The following is a 19757-nucleotide window of genomic DNA, read 5'->3' as shown; positions in this document are numbered from 1 at the left end:
TGATGGCATGAACAAGTAAATCAGCATAGATTAGATTACTAGTAGATTACTATAGTAACTGAACAATTTATGGAATTATATAGGAGTAAAAACCAAGATCATTTAGTATGTTCATCAGTATAATAACAATGGTACAGTTGATAGAGCACGATGTGGGGCACTGGGTGGCTCAGTCCGTTATGAGTCTGCCTTTGGCTCAGGTCATGATCCCGGGGTCCTGGGATTGAGCCCTGCATCCAGCTCCCTGCTCAGTGAGGAGCCTTCTCCCTCTCTCTCTGTGTGCCATGCCACTCTGCCTACTTTTGCTCTCTCTCCGTCAAATAAATAAATAAAATCTTATGAAAAAAAAGAGCATGGTGTGAGAGGCCACACAGGAGGGGTGAAACCTTCACTGCCTCAGTCTATACTCAGCAGCCTTCGTGGTTTTTCTTCTTTTTCCTCTCCCCTTCTTATGTCCTACACTGTAATCCTACTAAATTACCAGCGGCTCTCTAAATAAAGCTGCCTTGCTGCCTCTCCTAGGCCTGAAACAGACTGTGTTACCCTGAAACAGACTTCCCTTTCCCCTGTACTTCTTCCCTTTGGATTGAATTTAGAAGTTACTGCCTCTGAGAAGGCTTGCTTGACCGTCTCAAGCCCGGATTACATCCCCCTACCTTTGTGCTTGCTCACAGAGCACCCCATGTTGTCTAAACCTGTCACAATGTGTTGGGGACTCTGAGACCAACCCTGAATGTTTCTAAACCCTTGTTAGCTGCTGGCCTCAAGCACAAAGCAGTTATTCTCACAACTGCCAGCAGAGAATTGCTTGCTAGGGCTTTATGGACGGAAGTGAAACACGAAGAAGCATTTGGTTCCAGAAAGAATCACATTGTTGAGTCCTCTTGGCCATACAGAGATAAGTTATTAATTCCTTTACATTGAGGTAACTCCCCACACTGATGAACTAACACAAATATAAATACTTCAAGTACACACTATCTCATGGAGGGGGAGTACTCTCTGAAGGCTTTTTGTGTGTGTGCCCATATTCCTTTTGTTTAGGGACTTGGCACTCTCCTAGCTGGGCCCAGGGGATGGGTTTAAAGGCTCATGAGTTTGGGGAAGAGAGATGGGACAAACCCTTTCCTATGCTTAGCAAAGGGTTCCCACCTAATGGCCACAGATCTGACTTAGAGATGACCAGAGAAGCCATGTCCTGTTTAAAAAGCTTTACGCAGTGGCAGTATCGTAAACCAATGAGGTTTATCTGAGGCGCGATTATTGCTAATTAAAGAGACTGAAGTTTCCTTGTGATGGCCTTTGGTTTCTGCTTTGCTAGAGGACTGGAGGGAGAGTCAGGTTTGTGAGTTGGGAAGTACACAGGGAATTCGTGGAGAGGTGGTGACAGACCAGAAGGCTAGAGATAATAGGAGAGAAGCTACAAGGAGCCATTCCAAGTGACAGGTGACCAGCAACAACCAAGGCATGTAGTCATTAGCCCAATCCTCCAACATTCATGAAGACACCCATTTCCTGTTAGTCATGCAACATAAAGGCTCAAGTTATTTTTTTTAAACATTTTATTTATTTGACAGAGAGGAAGAGAGAGAGTGCAAGTGCACAAACCCAGGGAGCAGCAGAGGAAGAGGAAGAAGCAGGCTCCCCCGTGGAGGAGGGAGCCCCGATGCGGGGCTCGATCCAGGACCCTGGAATCATGACCTGAGCCAAAGGCAGACGTTTAACTGACTGAGCCACCCAGGCGCTCCAAGGATCAAATTATTCTATTGGGTTGTTAAAAAAAAAAAAAAAACCAACTTTAAAGGCTGGAAAATTTGGGGACTCTCAGATTGCACTTTTTAAAAAAGCTATTTTTTTAAAGTAATCTCCACACCCAACGTCGGGTTCAAACTTAGGATCCTGAGATTAGGAGTTGCACGCTCCTCCAACTGAGCCAGCCAGGAGCCGCTCAGATTGCGTTTTGAAGGATCTATGTGGTATATGCACCAAAAAATAATGTTTAGGACAACAGCCACCATCCTTTTGGAATGTGTCAGTGTACAGGTCTTAGTGTGCGCTGGCAGAAGTTGGTACTGATTTTGCGGGAGGGGGATGCTGGTGGGCCCTGAGGGACTGAAATGGACTGGACCTCAACAAGATGCCTTAAAACCCCTGATCGACTATAGGGCGCCTGTCCAAACAGTGTTAAAGAGGAAAGAGATGCATGTGTAACCTTATCAGAGTTCACTGAAGATGTAACTCTGATTCCCAGAGGTTAAGGTGAGAGCCAGTTACATGCAAAGTGATTACCAAGACAATTACCTTACTTTTTAGAAACTCTAGGTTTCTAGAAAGCCTTGACTGCTTAAAAAAAAAAAAAAGTGGGGGCAGGGTAAGATTGTACAGTATCCTAAATCCTCCTAACCTCCAGGTTGCAACTTCCTTCCAACTCTACCACCATTCTTAGACCCAAGCCTCCAGCATGCCTCGGGACATTTCAGACAGCAAGGCAGTGGATTTGAGGAGTATTCTCAAATACTTAAGTTAGAGGGCTAGGAAAAGACAGCTTCCATTTGCCCCGTGGGACTCTACCAATGTGAAAGGATGCCCTCAAGGTATTTGGGAGCTCCCATTACTTTCCAGTAATTGGTGGGAAAAGTAATTGAATACAGGAATTACCTGGAGGAGTTAGTTTATTTAAATGACGTGGTTTTACTTTGCTTGGTCTCAGAGAAGCAGAATGCTCCTTACTGTACTAGACCTTTCTATAAAACACTCTAAAAAAATGAGAGTGAAAGAGGTATCATTGATTAAATAGAACCCCACAACCCCTACGCCCTCACCCCTCCCATCCCCCCACTCACGCCCAGGAACGGACTCTGCATAGTAAATATACGGATTGATGAAAAGACACAGCCTAGTTTCAGAGACGGTATTTTTTTTTAAAGATTTTATTTATTTATTTGACAGAGATCACAAGTAGGCAGAGAGGCAGGCAGAGAGAGAGGAGGAAGCAGGCTCCCTGCAGAGCAGAGAACCCGATGTGGGGCTCGATCCCAGGACCCTGGGATAACGACCTGAGCCCAAGGCAGAGGCTTTAACCCACTGAGCCGCCCAGGCGCCCCAGAAACGGTATTTTTTTTAAAAAGAGCCTTGGGGTGCCTGGGTGGCTCAGTGGGTTAAAGCCTTTGCCTTCAGATCATGATCTCAGGGTCCTGGGATCCAGCCCCATTGCTCTGCAGGCAGCCTGCTTCCCCTGCTCTCTCTGCCTGCTGCTCTGCTTACTTGTGATCTCTCTCTGTCAAATAAATAAATAAAATCTTTAAAAAAAAAAGGTCATTAAAAAAAAGAGCCTTTTGGACATAATGAAATGCCGCATATGAGGCCTGATAATGTCATAATAAGGGTGTACTAATCACAATGGTTTAGGACATCACTCACTGTAGGTGTACATACCAGCTACATAGAACACAGACACATTTTGGTTCCTGCTTGAGTCAAGAACCTAAGTTTCTCTCTAGACAGGTCACTGCTACACTATGTAATATATACTTCAAAATATAAGCTTGTTCGCTAGTACACAAAAATAAAAATTCACCACTTTTAAATGTTCAAGAATAATGTATGAAAACTCAAATATTCAAAGTTGAATGTATGCTATATTTTAGGGCTTATAGTTTTTTTTTAAAGATTTTATTTATTTATTTGACAGAGAGAGAGAGAGAGGCAGGCAGATAGAGAGAGGAGGAAGCAGGCTCCCCGCTGAGCAGAGAGTAGGGCTTACAGTTTTTTAAAGCTCGTCTTATTAAGTCAGAAAAGCTCGTTTTATAGTTTAAGTCAGAAAAGTTAAGCTTATTTCCCTGTTTCCAAAGGATTCAGGTGATTCTCTATTTTTTTCCCACGAACTAGTCTACTTCAGCAAAACAGTACACCGTGTGCTATCTTGGCCTCTTGGGAAACATGACATGTTCAAGTCTGCTAGAAAGAGATAATGATCGCTTTTAGCCACACACCTCACTGTAAATTCATCAGGATATTGGTCTAGAGAGAAAATGGCGGCGGGGGGTGGGGTGGGGGTTGGCGGTAGGAGAAATTCCTCAGTTTAGGATTAGAAATGGGCAACGGATGGCTTAATTTAAGTTTAGCTGTAGAACCACTGGCCTCCAGCTGTGTATTTCTGTCATTCACATTTTTCTCACAAAGAGATTTCACAATAACAAATTTACAGAACAGTCCTATAGTGTTGTTTTAATATTCTTAAATCAAGAAAGGCGGCGTTTAAAAAGCATTAGCTAGAATTCTACAGCTGATTTACTTAAAAAGAATAGCCACCCCCAAAATCGCTGCTCTCTGAATGTTCGTTCTTGCCATCTTATTTTGACGCAAATAGAACAGCGTTTTTAGATCCGACATTTCTGTGTGGTGCAGACATGCCGTTTTCTATGAATTTTCCCACCTCTGGGAAATGCATTTCCGAAACGTGTAATCGTTGTGTAATAAGCCAAGTGGAACTATGACGCAATAACCCCCTGCAAATTGCCTTACAAAAATGATGTCATTTGGCGCAGATGTAGTCAATTTTGTAACAGGTAGCTATGGCAAGGCTTCCCGCCCGCCGTCGCAAATTCCCCCACCCCAACCCCACCGCGGTGTTTAAGATGCAAAATGACATTTTCCGGGCGTCCCAATCCTCAACTTGTCCAGGGTGGGCGCACCGCTATAGCTTGAGCCCACCGCTCGTGTAAACAGACTAAGCGGGACCGCAGCGGGGAGACGAGCACCGCCGAGCTTTCCCAGCCCCGACGGCGACGCCACGAGGGAAAGCGCGTTCGGCCGGGCCCGCAGAGCAGCGCCCGGCCGCATTATTCCCTCGGTGGGGCCCGCCGGCGTGGCCGGCTTGAACGTGGGGCCCCGCGGGCGTGGGACAGCCCTGCCCCCACCCAGCTCCCACACCCGCTCCCGCTCCCCCAGCGCCGGAAGTGACGCGCGCTGGCTGAAACATGGCGGCATTGGCGCTCGACCAGGGGGAAGGTAAACACCCTCCGGGCCGCGGCCCGCGCACGGGCCCCCTCGAGGCGCCGATGGGGGCCGAGGGCGCCTCCGAGGCCTGCTTTCCAACTCTCGTCTTCCCGCCCTTCGACCTCCCTACCCGCGTGGCAGGTTTCCGCGTTGCGACGACGGCGCATGGAGCCCCCTGCCGGCGGGCCCCGCCTCCCTGGGCCGGCCCCGGGCGGCTCCCGCGGCCCGCAGGGGGCGCGCGGCCCGGAGCGGCCCCTGGCTCGTGGCCCCGCACGCTCCGCCCCTTGCCCGCCCCTTTCCCGCCTTCCTCCACCCCCGGCGTGGGTGATCCTGAGGCTCGGCGCGCTTCGGGGCAGAAGCCCGGAGACGCCGTCGTCGACGCCGCTGCTGCCGGTTCTTCTGCCGCTGCCCGCGGCCCCCCAGCCCTTTCCCCCGCCCGTGGCCCCGAGTCGGCCCTCCGGCCGAGCCCCGCCAGGCGCCGCGAGGCCCCTGGCGTTGGCAAGGCCGGGCCCGGCCCCGACGCCGCGCCGCCTTACGCCGAGCCCGACTGTCTCGACTCGCGACTCAGCACTGTCTTCTTTCCCAGGACTGGTTCCGAGGGGCCCGCAGGCGCCCAGACTCGCCCCCCGCCGAAGTGTCCCGGCCCGGCCCGGGAGCGGCCCCTTGTAGAGGTTCGAGGAGCCTGCCGAGTGCCATCCCGGCGCCCGACCGCCCACCGCCCGGCCCGCCGGCCCGCTTCTTCCTGATGCAGACTGCCGTCCACTAGAGGTTGGACAGACCCCCGAGGTGCGTAGCCGCCCCTGGCCCTCCGGCCTGCAGGAGCCCGGGCTTCGTCCGCGGCCCCGCGCTGGGCACGGGTTCGGTAGCGTTTTCTGCACAGACCCGAGTCAAACATTTGGTAGACGCCGGGACCTAATTTGAGTTTACTTAAATTGTTTGAAATATTTTTTTCAAGGAGGGGGGAAAAAACGGAAGAAGCATAATTCAGCCATTTTTTTGCAGCACACAGCTGCAGGTACCATGATTATTTTCTCCCTAACCCGTTCCTCCCCTTTAAAAATTCTGTTTATGCCTGAAATAGAACTATGCGAAATGCGAGGCATAAAACGTGGAATCAGAAGGTCTGGGTTCGACTGGGTGACGCTGAGAAAATCGCTTACCGAACATCGGTTTCTTATCTGTGAAATCTAGGCAGTAATAGCCACATCACAGGGTAAAGAGGACTATATGAGGTCATATATGTGAAAATAACCTATAGATGTAAAGTGGTGTAAAAATGTAAAGCGATTTTTTAAGTAACCTTTGCCAGAGTGGTTAATGTTGTAGTGGCTAACTGTTGCTGCCTCTTTTTTTCCCCTGTATTATAAGTATAAGCAATAAGTACGGAATAGCGAAGCAGTGCTGCGAATCGACTGGATATATAATAGTCACGTTGCTTGGCCTTCTTCCTACGAAATGCTAACTGCTTATTTAAATAACGGTATTCTTTAATTCAAATTTAACGTTACTGTAGTTCTTTGCTTTTCATTTTTCTAGGCCGCTTATGCTCTTTTTCTCACTTGGAGTATTTAATGTTTAGTCTTATATATTTTCCGAATTTATATTTATTTTTGTTGATCTGATTTAATGGTAACTTAGAAAATGCTTTTAAGATATATACTCTAATTTAATGCTATTTTTCATGTCTAGAGAAGAGGATGCCTGAATATCTCTACTAATTTGAAAATGGTTTTTGAAGAGCTTATAAATGGATTCAGATTTCTGTAATTCTTAACAGATCTAGAAATGCATAGAAATTTTCAACTTTTTGACAATGTAATAATGTTTATATAATTCTCTTTTTAAATCATCACAGCACTTAGTAGGTGTTTAGAGCCAGTTTTTCAGTGGGAATTGGTGTTAATTTGCACTCTTGCTGATGTAACTTAGGAATAATAGAAGAGTAAGTATTTGTGGTTTGAGAAATTGGATTTATTATTTGTCAGAACTAATAATATGTGTGTAACAGATCAGTATGGAATCATTCCTACTGGGTACATCAAAAATGTAGTATGGTTTGGCTTAAAAATGGTCCACAAAAAGTGAAAGAGAAGCATTTTTTTAGTATATTGTTATTTTAGCCAGCAAATGGTTTTCTGAGTTTTTTCTGAAATGTTTTATTTATAACCCAATACCAGTTGTTTTTTCGAGTATGCTTTTGTGTTTTATAAAAAGGCAGAGTAATATAAGTGGGCACGATTAAATTAGCAAATGGAAGAGCCTATCTTAATGTGCTAGCTTTTATAAATTGGGCTTATTGTTTGTCCTAAAGTTAAAATTTTGGCAAATCACTGCTTTATTGGGAGTTTCAACGTTTGACCTTCTCTCTGCCTTGATTTGGGTTACCTGGGTCTAAAATCTTGGAACCAGGGCTGGCTTGGCTTCATGGGTGTTCAAAAGGGCCCTGAAGTTGGTGTAATAATCTGCATTTAAAACTGGCATTGTATAATATAAAGGTGAATGGTAAAATTCATGCTGATTTAAACTTTTACTTTTTCTTCACTTAGAATGCATTAAACAACAAATAAACACCATGACAAGTCAAGAGAGACCACAGAAGAAAGGAGAAACCTTTTTATTCTAGTACCTTTAACATTTTTTCCTGCTTTTGGATAAGGAACCCAAACTTTCATTTCGCTTGGGCCCCCAAAATTAGTTGGCCTGTTGTCAGCTTGCCATTCACATTGTAAATATTTTAAGAGTTAATAACATTAGCTGGGAGAAGAATGAATATTTAGTTTGAGGGGTTGAATTAATTTATTAGCATATGTGTCCTCTGAACCTGGAATGCTGTAGTTGGTGTGGGTTTTTTTATCGAAGAGAAATGAAAGAGTCATTGGTGAAGCATTGTAGGATACTGGTTAAACACACATGATCTGAAGTGGGATGGACCCCAACTCCACCACTTAAGAATCATAGCCTTGGGCAAGTTCCTTAACCTCTGTGAGCTTTTGATTCTTCTCATCTTTAAATCAAGGAGGGTTACAGAACATGGAGTGTCATGAAGATTAAATTGATCTCTTCAACAAATATTTATTAAGCACTTATTACATGCCAAGTGCTGTTATTTCTAGGTTGTGAGGGATACAACAGTCAAAGCAAAACTGAAAAAAAAACCTAAAAAGCAAACTAATTAAGGAAAAAAAAGCCTGTTATTTCTATTTCAATATACTATAGAGAAAAAATAACGCAGAAAGGGAAAGTGAGGATTTCTGGTTGTGGGGGGTGGGTGAGGTTTTTGGTTGTTTTGTTTTGTTTTTTGGTTTTAAAGATGGGGTTTGGGGAAGGCCTCACTTGAGATGCCACTGGAGTAGACTTGAAGGGAACCGTATATATCTGGGAATGTAGTGATCCAGGCAAAGGGAACAGCAAGTGTAGAAGCCTTAAGGTGGGTGTGTGGCTGGTTTTCAAGGAACAGCTAAAGAGGCCAGTGTATCTGGGGCAGGGTGAATGAGGGGGGAGAGTAGTAGGAGATAATTATTATTACCATCTTAAGAATCGTTGGAGGGGCTCTCATGGTTCATCTTGGTGTGGATATATGTTGTACTGCTACTGGTCCAAAAGTGGAAGGCATTTTCAGAATTAGAAATTTTTACTTTGGAAGAAGCTGGAAAAGGCAAGGTACTCTGTATTTAATATAAGGCTCATCTGGCTGAATCACTGAAACACGTAAGAACAGATAGAAAATTTATTCCTTTGTCTCTGATAAAATCATTGAGTTTAGTTAATGATTTTACATCATTTAAAGATTTGCAGTAAATCTGTATCAGAACATCAAGACCTTATGAAAGATTTAGTTTGTATAATTCTTATAGAGAACTAGAATGTTAACATTATAATGTTGATGATTTCTTGTTAAGATATAACTTAGAAGATTTGGGGTTTCATTCCCCAATAGAGGCTTTTCCTAGAATTCTCACTGGATCCAATCTCTAAAGGCTAGGGAAGCTGTTTTTCATGACATCACTCTTGGACTACTACTGTTCATACTGAGGAATAGGCAGAGGAGCATTAAATGAAAATCTTCTGATGAAAAAATAGCATTGAAGCAGGAGTGATTTTTTTCTTGCAAGGTTTCTTGTATTATAGAACGATTAAATGCTAAACATACCTGAAAAGTGAAGTAATTTGGATGATAGGTGCCAACCTGGGGCTGGAGAACCCAGAGCCTTCCTAAAAGCTTAAACAGTCATTTGCAATTTGGTACTGAGTTATAAAAACATTTAGATAGACAAGAAAGAATTTCCAGTATTAAACAAATTAAAGTTGTGCAGCCTTTCCTCCCATATTAAACTTGAGTTGTTTCTCAATCTGAATAGTGTATCCAAGAGTAAAATGACTGCTAATATAGCTAATACAGTGAGTCTGTTTTTAAAATTTTCTTGCCTTTTAGATTGAGAAGTTAGCCACTTTGAGATTGCCGAACTTAAATTTTTTTTCTTTATAAGTTACAGAAATGGTGAGAAACTTTATGACTCAGAAATTAATTCTATTTTTATCCATAGTAAGCCTTGCATTTTCTTTTCAGTGTGTGAGTATGGGATTTTCTGCATTAGGCACCAACTTTGGTAAGCTACCAGTTTAAGCATGAAGGTAGTATGAAATAATTTAAACTTTTCATTGAAAATAAGTATATCAGGCTTAATCTAGCTTTTGTTTCAAATGACTTAGGATTTTGTATGAATTTTTAAGGACCTTTGGGAGGAATGCGAAAGCATTAATGCTTATGGCATAAACATGGACCTTAATTTTGAAACATCTTCTATTTAATTGCCTAGAATTTTGCCTTCAAATCAGAATGGCAGCCTTCTAACTGAAAAGGAAGCATTTAATTTCTTTGCCTTTAATTTCCTGTCCAATTTTACCCCCACCAGACTTCTTTCTTTACTGGTCACTAGAGAGTTTGAACTATTAGAAATTTCTGTGATATAAATAGCAGTAATAGGCTTCCAGGGCAGAGGTAGGAAGAGTATGTTTTGTGTATATGTGTGTGTTGTCATTGATCTCTTGATCATACCATCAGTGGTACTCAAAACTTTTGGTCTCGAGACTTCATTTTTCTCTTAAAAATTTTGGAGATCTGAAAGAGCTTTTGTTTGTGTGGGTTGTATCTGTTTATATTTATCATAATATAAATTAAAACTGGAGTATTAAACCCATTACACATTAAATAGCATTTTTGACAAAAATGTTTTCCAAACCATAAAAAACTTGGTGAGAAGATCTAATTTTTACCTTTTTGCAGATCTAATTAATGTCTCACTTAATGGAAGACAATGGGCTTCTTATCAGCTTCTGCATTTAATCTGTTACCATATCACATGTGTAGCTTCTGGAGAACACTGAGAGAATGAAAGTGAAAAAAACAACTTTTAAAATTATTACTATGAAAATAGTTTTGACTTTGTGGAGTCCTTTTAGGGGATGAGGACCCCATTTGTCCCTGGACTACACTTTGGAAATTGCTATACTAATCATTCTTTTTAAAAAATTATTTTTATTTTTATTTATTTATTTGACAGACAGATCACAAGTAGGGAGGCGGGCAGAGAGAGAAGGGGAAGCAGGCTCTCCCGCTCAGCAGAGCGCCTGATGCAGGGCTAGATCCCAGGACCCTGAAATCATCACCTGAGCCGAAGGCAGAGGCTTAACCCACTAAGCCACCCAGGCGCCCCTATACTAATCATTCTTATGCGTAGAAAATATGAGGCTTTTTTTTTTTTTACATCAGTGCCAAGTTGATGAAACAAGACAAACTCTTCAATATTTCTTTCCTAGTAGTGTATGTCTTGTCACTAGTTTAAGTTGGTCCTGCTTTGGGAAAAAATCTTCCATTTGAAATTCTAAAGCCAAATGTAGAATATATACATATGTGGGTTTATAAACCATGATTTCCTTTAATCTGATGATCTGTTTTTGAAAAGTGAGGATACAGAATTTTTGTACATTGAACATTTTGTATGTTAGTAAATCTCTCTTCTCAAAACCCCTTAATGGGTTTTTTTCGCCAGCCCTCGTTGATTTATAGTTCTTATTTGAGCTTAGTTTTACAGTGATTTATTTTTTAATTATTTACTTATTCCATAATTTGCTGTAATTCTTACAGAATTCTTATGCATAAGTTTTTATGGTTTTTTTTGTATTCTTACATTTTCCTTTTTCTAATATTTTTAATTTGCTTCTAGTGTGTTTTGTGTTTTTATTTTAATTTAAGCCTCACTTTTTTTTTTTTTGTAGCTTCCAGGTTATGGATTGTGAACAAGGTGGTTTTGTTTCAAGTGTTCACTTGTAAGTTTGGTTGTTTGATGCCGTAAGCACTGATGTTGTCGATTTGTGCTGTCCAATAGAATATAATACAAGATACATGTAATTTTAAATTTTCTCATAGTCACTGGTTTTTTTTTAAGTCAAAAATAGATGAGATTACTTTTAACATATCGTATTTAACCCACTATATCCAAAATATTACTCCAATATGTGATCAGTACAACATTTTGTACAATGAGATAACTTACCCTTTCTTTTTTGTACTAACTCTTCAAAATCTGGCATCCATTTTGTATTTAACAGCACATGTCAGTTTGGACTAGACACATTTCAAGGGCTCCATAGCCCTTGTGTATTGAACAGTACAAATGTAGAGAGTGGGTACTCTGGTTAGGGCAGAAAAGCTTGAAGAGCCCATAAAAGCTAGAAAATTATACTTGTGTGATGAGAAAAAATGGAAAATAATGCCATTGCAAAATGAAGTCCAGGGTTTTGACTACCATTACATCTCCTACTCTCTTCCAAACTTAAATTGTGATAAACCATAGGGAGGTGTGGGATCTGTAGAGGTGATTTTGAGGGGTATCAAGTTCCTTTGGTTTTGTGAATGATAAATAGGCAAGAGTTGGACAGTGGAAGCCAAGATTGAGTGACCTCTGGTGGAGTGCCTTGCTCTGGGCTAGGCATTTAAGTGAATTCATTTAATCACCACCACAACTCAGTAATAAGGTGGTGGTGATAATTCCTAATGTGTGGATGGATGGAAACTGAAGTCAGGAAGTTAATTGAAGTTCTCCAGGTAACACAGTGGTAGGTACTAGTGAGCACTCTTAATCTCCAAAGTTCTGCTCTTTCCAACAGAATACAAATTTCTTTGTATTTTTTGCAAATCAAATTCCAGTTTTATCTAACTAGTTGCATGACCTTGAAAAATTTCACCGGTCAGCCTTAGTGTCTTTATCAAGTTAGAGTTGGACTTCACTGATAAAGACAGGTTGGGGTTTGAAGGAAATGCTATGGCTAAGGAGAAGGGTTTTTCCAGAGACAACAGGACTCTTAAAGGGTCAGGTCTGTTATACTGGTTCCAGTAACACCAACAGAAAGGGGATAATAAGCCCTAACATTATGGTGTCCTTAAGGGCCACATACTGGTCTTAAGTCTTTACGTGTAGTCATTCATGTAATCCTCACAGCAACCTATAAGGAAGGTTCTGTTGATATTGATGTCGCTTTTTACAGATCAGGACATCAGAGCACAGAGTAAATAGCTTACCCCAAGGTCACAGCTGGTAAGAGGCAGACCCGGGATTCAAACATGGCACCTTACTCCACACCTGTACTCTTAACTCACTACTTCCATTTAGAGATTAAATGTTGGTCAGTTAATCACTGAGTATTTTACCATTTTCTGCTTATACACATGCTTCCCATTAAAATGTGAAATGCTGCTGCTGCTCTAAAGCTGTTAGTCTTATTGATAGATGCACCAAGCTTTTTCATGTAGAAAAAAAAGTTACTGATATGTTCCAGCTATCACAAATTAGTTTTAAGAGTCAATTTAGATCAAGTAAATTTGACAAATGCATTGCTAAGACTTAAGAAATAACTATAGTTTATTTAGTCTGCATGCCTGCATAAGTGCATTATACCTCTGTAGGAGAATAAGTGAGAGTTTTATGACTAAAAATTTTGAATTCATCATGTTCAATGTTCTCAGTTTTACAGATGTACACATATAAGACCAAGAAAGTTTGAGTAACTTAAAGTATAGCAATTTCTGTTCTAAAACATATTAGTCAGGGACCTTGATTATAATACGAAGGAAAACCCCACCTAAGGTAGTAAAATTGGAATTTATTCTAAGCATGGAAGGATTTCTTTTAGACTCCGGGGACAGGAATAGAGCTGGGCCTAGCAACAGGAAAAATGAGGGTATTGGGGAGCACTCCCTGTCCTCTTGTCTTAGCTTTATTCTTCTTTCTCAGTTCACTGGCTTTCTCTGATAGTCAGCCAGCATGGCAGGCAGAAGTCGGTGCCCACAGCTGCTCTTCAACATATTCTAGTCCTAGTCATACACAGTCGGTGCGCCTCTCTTTTTCCCTTTTCTAAATTCTTGACAAGAGAAAGTTCATCTTGATGCCTGTTTCCCACCCCAATCTGACCTTATGTGACTGGACAGGATCACAGGGTGGAAGCTGGCCTACCTGGAGTCCCCCTTAGTGGGCTGGGTGCCCAGAGGAATACGAATGGGTGCTGTATTTTTAGGGTCTTTTGACTCCCAGTTTACCAGTCATTCTCCTTTTCTTTTCTTTTTTTTTCCTTGCTTCTTTGCCCTGTAATGATTCTCCCATAGTAAGTATCTGGAACCTAGATTGTTGCTTTTGAGAAAGCATGGTTTCTCCTTTTTAAAAAAAAAAATTTTAAATTCAAGTACCATTAACATACAGGCGTATATTGGTTTCAGGTATACAATATGGCGATTGAACAATTTTATACATTTCTCAGTGTTCATCAAGAGAAGTGTACTCTTCATCCTCTTTATTTCACCCATTACCCCCCACCAGCTTCCCCTCTGGCAACCACCAGTTTGTTCTCTGTATTTAAGAGTCTGTTGTCTCTTTTTCCTTGTTCATTTGTTTTTAAATTATGCATATTAGTGAAATCATATGATATCTGTCTTTCTGACTTACTTTTCTTGGCATTATACCCTCTAGGTCCATCCATCTTGTTGCAAATGGCAAGATTTCTTTTTTTTTCTTTTTTATGGCTGAGTATTATTCCGTGTGTGTGTGTGTGTGTGTGTGTGATATCTATATATGTATAACTCCACAGTCTTTATCCATTCATCAGTCAGTAGACACTTAGGTTGCTTCCATATTTTGGCTATTGCAGATTGGTACAGCCATTGTGGAAAACAGTATGGAGGTTTTGCAAAAAATTAAAAATAGAATTACCATATGACCCAGTAATTCCACTTCTGGGTATTTACCCAAAGAAAACTGAAAGCATGAATTCAAAAAGATCTATGTACCTCTATGTTTACTGCAGCATATTATCTCCTTCTAAAAATTTCCTTTAGATGGAACCTTTTTCAGAAAGGTGAATGATAGCTGTTTGAGACCTAATCTGATAGTAACAGCTGTTGAATAGAGAGGGTTACTTGGACAAGGAGTGAAATATATGGTATTTTAGGCACTATCAAAATAACAGATTAATAAAAGACAAAGTAGTCTACTCTCAAGTATATGAATGCTAATGTCCAGTCTTGTACTGCTGAATCTTCATTAAATGTGACCAATATCTTGACTGATGTTAGAGTGCGAATTGGTGATCCTGAGAAAGATAATGAAATATCAAATATTTTATCAGTTTAACTTTCTGTGTTTTTTAATTCCAGTTATTCTGAAAATTGATCATTAGTGTGATGTGGGTAGTCCTCTATTAACAAAAATGTTTGATTATTCAGATGCCACACTGTATGATGTTCCTTTTGCTCCCAGTGCTCAGTTGTGTACAGATGCCTCATATCACTTGGAAAGTTCTAAGCTCTAATTCTAATTTTACCTTTAAAAAATAATTCAGGAAAAAAAATCCTAGTAGCTTACTTTGATCTTGAATGTATTAGTAAAGTTGTTCTGCCAAGCATTGCTTACGGAGTCTAAAATATTTTATATCTCTTTTCCAAATGATAAACAGCCCTCTTGTGTTCTGCCTTTCCAAAACAAAAGTATAGCTTTTGAATTAATGGAGTACTAATAAAAAAAAACTTGATAATAATTTCACCTTATGCATACTTTGCTGTCTTAGGTAAGTAAACATACTATGTCATTTAATAAATAATACTTGAAGGTAAGTTAGGGACAAACTGGGACAAGAGCACCTAGGATGCCTCTTGGTAAGATGGGGAATATGGAAGAAGGAACTGATTGGGAGAGGGTAGAATTAGGACTATTTTCAGACATGATGATTTTGAGATCCCAGTGGGGCACTTAAGTATCTAGCGGACCATTCACCACTGGGACAGAGATGGTCAAGTTATGGGTAGAGGTGGGTAATAGGAGAAACCGTGGGTTTAAATGAAGTCATTTAAGGAGACACAGTGTTGAGATGAGAAGAGAAAAGGTCTGAGAACAGAAGTCTGGGGGGACACCAGTGTTCATTCCGGAAACATGAGTCCAAGGAGGAGATTCAGAAGTAAGCAGCCCAGGAATAGGAAGACAGTTGGGGAATAGTACCATGAAACAGAGCAAGTGATGAGCCAAGGGAGGAAGTCATATTGCAGAAGGATTCTGAGAAATAGGGGCCAGTATTTAATCATTGGATTTGGCAATTAAAGGGTTTTTTTTAAACCTTTAATTTTTAAAATGAAATTTCAGTTTTTAAAATGAGATTTTTTTAGAAACGAAATTTCAAAAACAATAGTACACTTTTGTGGCAGAGAGATTAGAAAACACAATTTAGCAAAAGGGAAAAAATTAGAACTGCTTGATATTCTACCATCCCGAGATAACCGTTTTTAACATTATGTTCTATTATCCTTTCAGACATTTTTCTTGCTAACAAAGGATTTTTTTTAAGATGACTTTAGACTGGGATAACTGTTGAATCAATGGGTTAATAGGTCAAGAAATTAAACATAGGGTGTCACAGATAACATATTGATGAAACAAAGTAGAACAATACAGTGATAGCCTACTCACTAGGGTGGAGAAGTAGTGCTTTTAGCATGGCCATGGAAGCTGCCTTTTCACTGCCACATCGGAGGGCTCTGCCAAATCCAGGGTGCGGGAGGGATTCCCCGAAAGGCACATACCTCCATGCCTACCACAATGTCTGGCACACACGGAGGTGTTCTTGTGGCAAGTAAAGGAGGAGGTATTGGTGGTAGAGTGGGGAGATCAGAAAGGAAAGCACTTGGGAGATTGGGTCTGATACTAGAAGGTCTAAGCAGGAGAAGGACAGAAAGTAAAGTTTGGGATTGATAGGCCAAGTGAAAAGAGAGATGAATGTTAAGCCAGAGTGAAAAGTTGACAGTTGAGATTTTAGATGGTAACCGGTTTTAGATTGTGGTGTGTTCTAGCAGGTAGGGGAACACGGTTTTAAAATGGAGTAAGCGGGGAGGCTGTAGGAGTTGAGGTGGCCAGGGAAGTTGGACTTTGTGGGTTTTGTATGAGTGATCTTATGTGAGCATTGAAAAGGTGGAGAACAGGAGCCTTAGCCGGATGCCAAGGTTGTCCATGAAAATGGGGGTGAGGGTCACTGGTGAGGATGTGGGTATGTGATCAGTGACAAGGAGCAGTAGAAGATGGATTTTTATCTGAGTGAAAGGCCATGTTTTAGAAAAAGGACAGTAGAAACCTAAAAGAAGGCTTAGAAGGTAGGCTTAATAAGCTACAGAAGAGTATTTTTTTGTAAGTTTAAATCAGACTGTGGAGAAAATTTTGTGACCAGCAGAAGCTGGTAGGGGAGTTTGTTTACTCTGAACCAAGGTTCCACAGGGCAGACGAAAAGGGTAGGGAGGGAATTTGGGATGGGAGGAGGCCCCGGAGCTGTGAAGGATGAGAGGAGAAGATAAGTGGCCCTTGGCCTGGCCGGCAGGGTGGGAAGGAGAGTAGTTGTGTGAAAAGGAGAAAATTACTTTGCTTCAGAAACAGTCTAATAAACTCAATTAGTTTATTCTGCCCTAGAAGATCTAATTATCATTCCACTCTCTTGGCTTCATTTCTCTGATAGGCAAAAATGTGCTTTCATTCCTTTCAAAAATTTACATATTTATATTTTAAATATATAAATAACATGTGATCATTGTTTTTTTAGAATAAGGTTAATGAGGTAAGTAAAAAAGAGAAGGGGGTAAATCTCAGTTTCTTGAAATCTTACTACCTGGGGATATCATTTTGGTATCTGTTCCTCCAGACGTTTTCTCATCTCAACACACCTGTGTGTATTTAATTTTGGAAAATGCACCAAGTAAACTGCAGTTGTCTGCTTCATTGTTTTTTTCACGTAACAATACCTAATAAACATCCTTTGTCAGAATAGGTAGATTTCTGCCATCGTTTTTAGTTGTTACAGTACTCCATTAGAAAACTACACCACATTTACTTCATATACTCTGTTGTTGGGCTTTTGAATATTTTCCAGTTTTTTATTATAAGTTATAAGACTAGAAAGAAAAATCTTCTGTGTACAGTTTGGCATATTTATCTGATTATTTCCTTTGGGTAAGTTCCTAGGTTTTTTCAAGGTCAACAGTGGTACTTTTTGGTTTGATTTCTTTTTTGTTGCTTTTTCTCATAATTTAGCATTTGGCTGACAAATCCTTTTTGTGTTGATAATTTGGGGACATAGTGAAATATATTCGGTGAACGGTGTAAAATCAGAGGACTAGGCATATATTATTTGTAAGTTAACAATTTACCATCGTTTGATAGATATGTAATAGACTTTTTCCCCAGGTAGGGAAGCCAAAAACATTAGCCTGTAAACCTTTAGGTTGTCTTCTCCCAAAGGGCTTGTACATTTAAGACTTAGGCAGTGGAATTGAGATAATTATGAAAAATTGTTTAAGCTCTTAAGTTAATAATGTCTTCAGAATGCATGGAAATGATTAACACAGTTTTCTTTGATTGCCTTTTTTCCAGGTGATTCATGGCAGGGGACGTGGAAGGATTCTGTTCCTCCATCCATGACACCAGTGTCTCTGCTGGGTTCAGAGCACTGTATGAGGAGGGATTGCTTCTTGATGTCACTCTGGTTATTGAAGATCATCAGTTCCAGGCCCATAAAGCACTCTTGGCCACCCAGAGTGATTACTTCAGAATTATGTTTACTGCAGACATGAGGGAGCGAGATCAGGACAAAATTCATTTAAAAGGTCTAACTGCCACTGGTTTCAGCCACGTCCTTCAATTTATGTATTATGGAACTATAGAACTGAGTATGAATACTGTTCATGAGATCCTTCAGGCTGCCATGTATGTTCAACTTATAGAAGTGGTGAAGTTCTGCTGCTCTTTTCTATTAGCAAAAATCTGCTTAGAGAATTGTGCAGAAATTATGAGACTCTTAGATGATTTTGGTGTAAACATCGAGGGAGTCAGGGAGAAGTTGGACGCCTTTCTGCTAGACAACTTTGTGCCACTCATGTCCAGACCTGACTTCCTGTCTTATCTGAGCTTTGAGAAGCTCATGTCTTATTTGGATAATGATCATCTGAGCAGGTTCCCAGAGATAGAGCTGTACGAGGCTGTGCAGTCTTGGCTGCGGCATGATAGAAGACGCTGGAGACATACCGATACCATCATTCAGAACATCAGGTTTTGTTTGATGACCCCATCCAGTGTTTTTGAGAAGGTTAGTGCATTTGAAAGCAACAGACAGGACTCACCATTTAGTTGAGGTAGTATGTCTTTATAGGTAAGATTCCCAGGTTTGGTCAGGAGCTAAAAAGAATAGTTTATAAGAATAGTTAGTGGATAAGCAGTCTAATGTGTTGTAGCTTGTACATTTAGGTTTTTAAAAACACATTTTGTGGGGGAAAGAAGAACCAGGTAGGTAGTAGAGTAGTTTTGTTTTAAAAGTACTTTTAAAGTTGAAGCATAATTATTTAACCCAAAATATTCCAAGTTTGCTTTAGCTTTTCTTTCTTTTCACAAAGTAATTAAATCTGAATTGGGTCAGATTAGCTCTGTTTTTCAAAATTAATTTAAGTAATACATGAAGAAATTAGAGTTGAGAGGAGTTTTTGTAGTTTTGAATGATGTACATTAAGGCAGTTTTGTATTCCTCTAAAATGTAGTGAGTAAACATAAAATAGTTCTTGAAAAGCAGTAGGCCCTAGTGGTGATGCTTCCCTACCCTTACCTAGTTGTTTCTTCCCTACTCTTAAGTAGTTCTGTTTTTCCCGTTTCACTATGAATACTAACTGAATTTAACCATGAAAACATGTTTAATGTCTAAAACCATTGTTTTGGCATTTCTAACTAAATAGACTATAAATCCTCTGTCGACGTTGATCAAACAGCCCTGTGCACATTTTACCATGTAATAGTTCTGTTGTTTGAAAAATAGTCTTTCTCCAAAACAGCCTTGGCCTTTTCGCATGCAAGCATCTTTCATTTTTATATCAGAGTCTCACTTATGATCCTTTCTTGCCAAAAGGAGAGAAAGCAGTTTCAATAATTGCTTAACTTAATTGGTTTCTAATCATACGGTTACCTCTGGGGCTCTGTTTACCTCTTGCATCTTTTCCTCTTTCTAGAAAGCACACTTAAAGCTTTGGTTCAACACCCTTCATGTTAAATAGTTCTTTAGCTTTAGTTACCACAAGTGGTGATAAAAATATAATATTTGCAAAGGAGGGTTGTTTACACCATTTGAAAAATAAACAGATTTGCCCCTTCAGATAACACTCAGCAGCCTGGCATGTCCCCCCCCCCCCGAAATGCTGT

The 19757-nt window shown here is 40.6% G+C and overlaps 1 protein-coding gene and 1 pseudogene across 3 annotated transcripts in view; both read left to right on the top strand.

The window, feature by feature from the left end:
* The first annotated feature begins 1208 nt into the window (after positions 1–1208).
* On the top strand, positions 1209–1393 carry LOC116857885 (annotated as a pseudogene).
* Positions 1394–4970: 3577 nt separating this feature from the next.
* KLHL15 (kelch like family member 15) overlaps positions 4971–19757 on the top strand; it is a 32165-nt gene continuing 17378 nt past the window's right edge. For 2 of the 3 annotated variants that reach the window (XM_032842329.1, XM_032842327.1), the window contains exons 1-2: positions 5346–5784; positions 17949–18660. In XM_032842329.1, coding sequence (XP_032698220.1) covers positions 17956–18660 — 705 coding nt within the window. In that variant the 5' untranslated portion in view covers positions 5346–5784; positions 17949–17955. Of the gene's footprint in view, positions 5011–5345; positions 5785–17948; positions 18661–19757 lie in introns of those variants that run through there. The other variant, XM_032842328.1, reaches the window with a different exon arrangement.

This window comes from Lontra canadensis, unplaced genomic scaffold (assembly GCF_010015895.1).
Source record: "Lontra canadensis isolate GAN:19392208 unplaced genomic scaffold, GSC_riverotter_1.0 scaffold127, whole genome shotgun sequence".
In the NCBI taxonomy this organism is placed as follows: Eukaryota; Metazoa; Chordata; class Mammalia; order Carnivora; family Mustelidae; genus Lontra; species Lontra canadensis.
Note: the sequence above shows the minus strand (reverse complement) of the source record. Positions and strands in the feature narration are given on the sequence as shown.